The sequence below is a fragment of the Porites lutea genome, chromosome 13 (genome assembly GCF_958299795.1).
Source record: "Porites lutea chromosome 13, jaPorLute2.1, whole genome shotgun sequence".
In the NCBI taxonomy this organism is placed as follows: domain Eukaryota; kingdom Metazoa; phylum Cnidaria; class Anthozoa; order Scleractinia; family Poritidae; genus Porites; species Porites lutea.
The window spans coordinates 15082519-15089688 of NC_133213.1; the positions used below are offsets into that span (position 1 = coordinate 15082519).

At 38.5% G+C, this 7170-nt stretch overlaps 1 protein-coding gene across 1 annotated transcript; it reads left to right on the top strand.

Moving 5' to 3' along the window:
- Positions 1–4552: 4552 nt before the first annotated feature.
- Positions 4553–5404, top strand: LOC140922437 (octopamine receptor beta-2R-like). Its single transcript, XM_073372423.1, has one exon. The coding sequence runs from the start codon at positions 4553–4555 to the stop codon at positions 5402–5404; it is 852 nt and encodes a 283-aa protein (XP_073228524.1).
- The last annotated feature ends 1766 nt before the right edge of the window (positions 5405–7170 follow it).

The window sequence follows — 7170 nt, forward strand, 5'->3', positions numbered from 1 at the left end:
ATATTGTGAATACTAACACTTTTTTTTATTCCAATGAAAAAATTGTCTCAAAGTTACGCTCATATGGATTCCCACGATGCAATTTGAATACTCGAAATGTTATTACAGGGGAGGGTTACAATTTTTTGGCCACACATTTTTGGAGGGGGCAGGATTTTTAGGCTGTTAACCTAAGACGGGGGTAAAATTTTTGGGCCCTCGTTTTTGAAATAATACCGGCCCTCCCCCCCCCCCCCCTCCCCCGCCCCATAGTTAATGACCGCTCCCTAATTGTTAATTGTTATCCGTCGTGTTTTATAATCTTGGGCAGTAATTAGTTCTGGCTATTTCATTTTCTTCGCAAAACGTGCCAAAAATTTTCAGCCATTTTTTTTCATAATTATTTGTTTAATTGTGTAAATTATCTAAATATGCAAACAGTTGTCCTCTTTATTGGTCAAGAGGTGGAGAGAATCAACATAAAATCGTCAGAGGTCTGAACTATAAACTCACTATAGCAAGCTTTTAGTTATCAAGGAGAAAGGAAAAATGCAGATTAAATGTAGATTACGTCTGTGAACGTAAATATGACTTGGTTGTGATTACCGAGACGTGGCTCCAGCCCAATGATGATGCGCTAAGAACAGAACTGTGTCCTCCTGGTTACAAGTTTATTGACTTTCCACGACAAGAACGGATAGGTGGAGGCATTGGACTACTGTACAAGGATTCACTTCGTGTCAGCATGATTCTAGATGGAATTCAAGAGTCGCTTGAGTTTTGCGAGTTGTTGGTCCAAACGTCGACTTCCCGCAAGATACGGCTTGTGATCGTCTACCGTCCACAGAATTCTGATGACCACCGCAGGGTTCCCATTAACACTTTTCTGATGGAGTTTTCTGACCTGATGGAGTCCACTATTCTATCCAAAGAGCCTTTGATTGTCGTTGGTGATTACAACATACATGTGGATGTTCCTAATGACACTGATGCACTTAAGTTTTTAGATCTGCTTGAGTCTCTCGGTTTGGAGCAGCATGTGACAGAGCCAACGGACATACGTGGTCACACCCTGGATCTTGTTATAACAAGAAAGATTGAGGATATTCTGGCGAGTCCACCACGCGCCTGTCGCTATTTCTCCGACCATGCAGCTGTACATTGTGATGTTGCCATAAGTAAGCCTTCATTTCAGACTAGGATAATAAAGTTTAGGAAAACTAAATCCTTGGGCGCTGAGAGCCTATCGACCGATGTAATACTTACAGGGCTATGTGATCGAGGTAATAGCGATCCCATCACCCCACTGGACTTGGATGTACTTGTAGAGGATTACACGACCACACTCTCTCAAGTTCTTAATTGTCATGCACCTTTAAAAACCAAAACAGTGCGGGCTAGGCCCAAGGTACCCTGGTATACCAGTGAGATAGCTGAGGCAAAAAGGCGACGCCGGAAAGCAGAACGGAGATCGAGAAGAACACGATCACAGGAAGATTTGTTGGCATTCAAGAAACTCAAGAACCACGTTACTTATTTAAGCACACGGGCTAAGCGTGCTTTCTACTCAGACTTTGTGAATGACAATAGTGAAGACCAAGGAAAGCTATTCAGGGCCACTCGATCATTGTTACTTCCGAGGAATGAGTTGTGTTTTCCAGAATACACGGACAACTCAATCTTAGTCAACGATATCGGGCGGTTTTTCGACCGTAAGATTGCAAAGATTCGGGCAGAGCTTGATGCCTGCACTCTTCATCCTGGGGCGTGCATTTTTTTATTACAGCTATCAAAATTTGCCATACTCATATTCGCCCCACTCAAACGAGCGAAAAGATTTTTTCTCTGGATTCTTTAAACTTTGTGATAAAGGAACTCGGTGGACAACCTAATCCCCGGGCGGAGGGTACTGCCACATGGGATATATAATGTGACGTTTTATAGGGTATGGTTTTCGAGCATGCAGTTAAGACCGGGGATTGGGTATAGAAATCAGAGAGCAATTCTTGTATAGGGTGGGATTTGGGAAGTTTAGTTTAGTATAGTGTAGCAAAATTCAGCTGAACCAGGAGTATAGGCTAGGTTTTCCAGGGTCCCACCGTCACATTACCACCCGAAAAATTTCTAAAGAATCCGCTGGTTTATGCTTTTTTAAAAAAGACTCAAAAAAGAGACAAAAAGAAAGAGTTCAAAAGACTTTTCGGCGCTAAGTTTTAAAGAAAATAACAAAGTTAACTAAAGCCTACCACTTGACATGCGTAACTCATTCTTGTAGGATGTAGGTCTTATATGAACGAGTGCAAAAGGCTTGAGCTACGACTGATAAATCTGTGATGCTTAGACTCAAAGCGAATTGAAATTTGGAAAAATGGCGCGTAAGGAGAGAAAACAAGAACCTTTATTTGGAGCCTCAGAGAATATCTATAAGATTAGGGAAAGGACTTAATATCAAGGTTCACAGGTGGTTTGAGACGCAAGTTTTTATTGGAACTTTTTAGTTTTACATCATGGGAGTATAATTTTGTGTTCACACCGGCTGCTACCAAAGCCCGCACACTGGCTGCTATCAAAGCCCGCTTGCTTTACTTGCTTGATTTTGGGATACTCGAGCAGGACTCTACATCAATCGAGTAACAAAGATAGTGTGAGCATGCATGGATACAGTTCGAACCCAGGCTTAATAGCCGTGCGCTTTGTACAGCGGCCTCATCAGTTACGACCATCGGTTTTTCAATCTGAAACGGATGTTCGCACTCTGAATACCAGTTTGACGAGAGAAAACAAAATTGACAAGTTCAGAAGTTCGAGTTTTGGTGACTTTAATAAAAGGCTTGGCGCCAATTTTCCTCCGCGCTGAGGTTGTTCGTTAAATAGTCTTCGTAATCAACTCTGTTAACGGCGATAGATTCCTAGAATTTATTGAACCGAACTGAAAGATTAACTGTACGATATTCTTGTTATATGAAATAATTTCCTTGTGACAAAAACATAAAGAAATGTAAGAGTTTTGTAATCTTTCCGTGGAAGTTCATTTCAGCTTAGTCTGCAGGTGTGACTTGAAATAAAAATAATGTACAATAATTATGACTTATCATATGGAAAAAGGACTGTAGCTATCAAATTTATCACCTTTTTCGCCCCGGTTTCACAAACGTAAGGCTAATTTTCGTCATGTATATATATATATATATATATATATATATATATATATATATATATATATATATATATATATATATATATATATATATATATATATATATATAAAAAATTGTCCCAAGCATCTCTCTCCCCCGTCCTCATAAACACAAATATATCTTAATCACAAATGAAGACAGAAAACAGTTTCCTTTCAATCCACCTGTATTTCGATCACATTCAGTGATCTTCTTCAGGGTGACCAGGGTCACCCTGAAGAAGATCACTGAATGTGATCGAAATACAGGTGGATTGAAAGGAAACTGTTTTCTGTCTTCATTTGTGATTAAGATATATATATATATATATATATATATATTGAAAGCATTAAAAAAACAAGGTTTTATAAATAATTAATAAACGTTACACAAGAATTTGTGAAGAGGGTGTTTTTTCCACAGTTGACCTGCCTTTAAAAACGTAGTGACATTGTGTTTCTGTTGCACATCGTGATCAGCTTTATTTATTAACTGAAAACCTTTGCATAATTATTCTATTTAGTATGGCTAGAGCTTTTTTTACCTGTTTTAATTTGGTTTGCATGAAATATTTTATTAAACGGGACAGACTAGGCAGATTACCGTGATGTCGCTGGCCCATATCAGTCTTCTTTTATTTTCTCCTTTAGGAATGGTTAACGACAACGGCGGAAACGTTCTCAGGCAAATCATAGTTAGTAGAGGGGAACCCTCTACTAACTATGGGCAAATTTAGTAACGAGCTGTACGCGATATCAGAGACAGCCTTTTATTTATTAATGCACTTTTGTCGTAATTTGTAGTAGACCTGTCACAATTTGTAAGAAACATGTGCCGCAATTTAGACTAAAGTGAAGGTTCCTTTAATTTTATCATTTTTCATCAGGTTTTGGTTAATTCCATGTGTTAGAACTGACAGACCAGACTGGTTTAGTTGTAAAGAGAATAATAAAGATCCAGCCAGATCAGAGCTATTTAGATTAAGATCGGTAATGTTGGAGTGTCCCTTTCCATTTGTAGGAACAGTAACCAAACGCGCCAAGGCTTGCTCACGTCGATGTAGTTCCATTGCGCAAGTGGAATTTCCAACATTTCAACCGGAATTTTTGTTGTATTGAAAGCGCCCATTGGCTTTGAATTACAGCGGTTATGACACGCTACTATCCTCATTTTCCTGCCAACTGTGATATTACAGCTCGGTTAGTTACCTACTGCGCATGCGAAACACATATTAGAAATTACCAAGTTTATGACAAAGTAGGACAATAAAAAGGACTTCAGACCAGTAACATACATCTGCCAGTGAATAACATACAACCTCCTGACATTATTGCGAAGAGGATATTTTTGTTTTATTTGTAGTTGATAAGAACTTCTCTTAACTGCCGTTAGCACGGATGGAGACCTGGTTTTGGATTCTTGGATGGGTCCTTTCGTTTCTTGCTATCGCTGGAAATGGAATAACAATCTACCTCTTCTGCAGCAGAGGAAATCTCCGCACCAAAACCAACGCGTTTATTGTTTCACTTGCAGTAGCGGATTTCTGTGTTGGTTTGAGCGTTGTTCCTTCTTTGTTCGCATACGACGTTACAAACACCTGTGACTGGCCTAAGGTTTTTCCTTCATGGATCGATGTCATAAGGTGGCTGTTTAGCTACTTGTCTGTTTTAAACTTGTGTTCTCTGGTGCTCGACCGTTATATCGCCATCGTAAAGCCTTTTAAATACATAACTTTCATGACTCGATCTCGTGTTATTCAAGTGATAACTTCCTGTGGGATAGCGTCATTTACGTTGGTTGCGTTCAAGACCGCACTTCGGCTTTGCTGTGAGACCCCTCTGACCAGTGTCGTTGCAGTTGTGGTTTTAATGATTTCGATGGAAATCGTTCCATGCGTACTGCAAGTACTCTGTTTTGCGTCAATGTTACTTCATGTATGGAAACATGATCGGTCAGCACGCTCCCTAGCAAAACAGTTACGTTTTAACCATCGGATATCTTTTAAAACCCATAACGAGAAGTCTGCTGTAATAATGATGGGTCTTGTGATAGGGGTGTTTGTTGTGTGCTACGGAATATATTTACGTTGTAGTCTCGTAGTACTATCAAACACAAATGTATCATGTAATGATCAACAATACAAAATTCCTGTCTTGGTTTTAAACTCGGCCATTAACCCAATGTCTTATGCTTTTTTCAAGAGAGACATAAAGAAAGAGTTTAAAAGGCTAATCAGTCAGGTGGTTTAATTTAAGCGGAAAAGTAGCCAAGTAGAGCCTTCCACTTGATCATTTTTGAAGTACATAGATCTTAATATTAGTTGGCAGAACTGCCTTTGATAGCAGATTGTGTCAGGCATCGCAGGCGGCAGTTTTGGGGCCGGCAAATCCCTGGCGGTTTGTCTCAAATCATAGTTTGGAAGCACTGGTGTTTAAGGAGGGTACAAGAACCAAAGGACGATAAGAATACAATCCAATAGGGACCTTCGCTATCCGAAAACAGAGACGCCAATGAAAACGTCGCTGAAAATAGACTTCGCGTCCTTTTTCGCCCTCACACCAAGTCGCCCAGTGAATTGAAAGTGGGGTGATATGTGTTAGGTTGGAACTGAAGAGAGGAGACCGCGTCCGAGTTCAGAGAGAAATAGTAAACAAATTTATCACCTTGTCGTTCCAGTTCTTAATTAAGCCCGTCAACTAAAAAAATTGATTATTCCACGATGTAGTTGTGTAGGGACAGCGGAGAAATGTACAAAAAAGCGTGATGTACGTGCAGCCGGAGCTGTTGTTTTGCTCACTGAAGCCTATTGTATTTTAGGCGTTCTCCTTGCCGTCGCCGTTGTGGTTTCGTAAGGTTCCTAGCAGTATATGTCAGATGCTCTTGAAACGGCGATTCTGAGGTATCAAGCCCACGTCAACGGTAGTGGTAAACGAAATTTCTAATTGAAACTTTTTGTTTCAAACCAAGGGAAAGTATTTCTTTTTCCTGGCTTTATTTTCCACACTAATTATTGTAATCACTCTGTTAAGTAGTTTCCTAGAATTTAAACAAGCATGAAGTAAACGTTTTTTTTTTGTACAAGAAAAGAATTGTATTATTTTTTCCTTTCCTTAAAAACTGATAGTTAATTAACCTCAGTCCATGCCAGGTGTGAATGAAATATTAAAAACTCTAGAGCATGATCGGTCTCACGTTACCAACTACGCCGTAACAATAATGGTGTATTGTTAGAAAGACCTCGGCTAAGAACGAAGAAGACCTTGGGAGATCGCGCGTTATCGATGGCTGCCCCCTTTTTATGGAACAGTCTTCCTCTGCCAATTAGACAGGAAACATCAATCGACTCTTTTAAACGCTCTGTTAAAACATATTTATTTAAAAAGGCTTTTAGTTAGATTATTTATTTATTTATTTTTTTTATTTTTATTATTTTTATTTTTATTTTTTTAATATTGTAATGTTAATATTGTAATATTGTAATTTTACCGGGTGATTTTACTGGTTTTAATTTAGTTATTGATAATATTGTAATGCGCTTTTGAGTATTTTTATAGAAAAAGCGCAATATAAGTATTGAATATTATTATTATTATTATTATTATTATTATTATTATTATTATTATTATTATCTGTATGATCCATACAGGCAACATGGATAATTTTTTTCAGATTCCCATTGATCCCTATGGCGCAGCGAAAAGCCATCTTTTTCTTCAAACAAGTTTTAAAGCAGTTTTGCCTAATTTTAGAGATTGTTAGTGGACGATTTTGTAATAATTTGAAATATCCGTCTTGATTTGCAGAACGTAGCTGTTCTAATTTGCATTCAGAAGGATCCTCAATTACTTTCCTGTCATGTTCAGGGGTCTCCGTACCAATGAAAATAAAGCTTAATAAGTTGACTGAAAACAGGTATTGCAAAAAGGAAACATAAATTCAAATAAACTATTGCAAAGCGATTTTTTTCTGTCCCAAATGATGAAAAAGTGACGCTAAAGATGTTGTCTTTACCATG

Excerpts from the sequence above, each read along its gene's own strand:
- LOC140922437 (XM_073372423.1), top strand. The coding sequence starts at position 4,553 with ATGGAGACCTGGTTTTGGATTCTTGGATGGGTCCTTTCGTTTCTTGCT.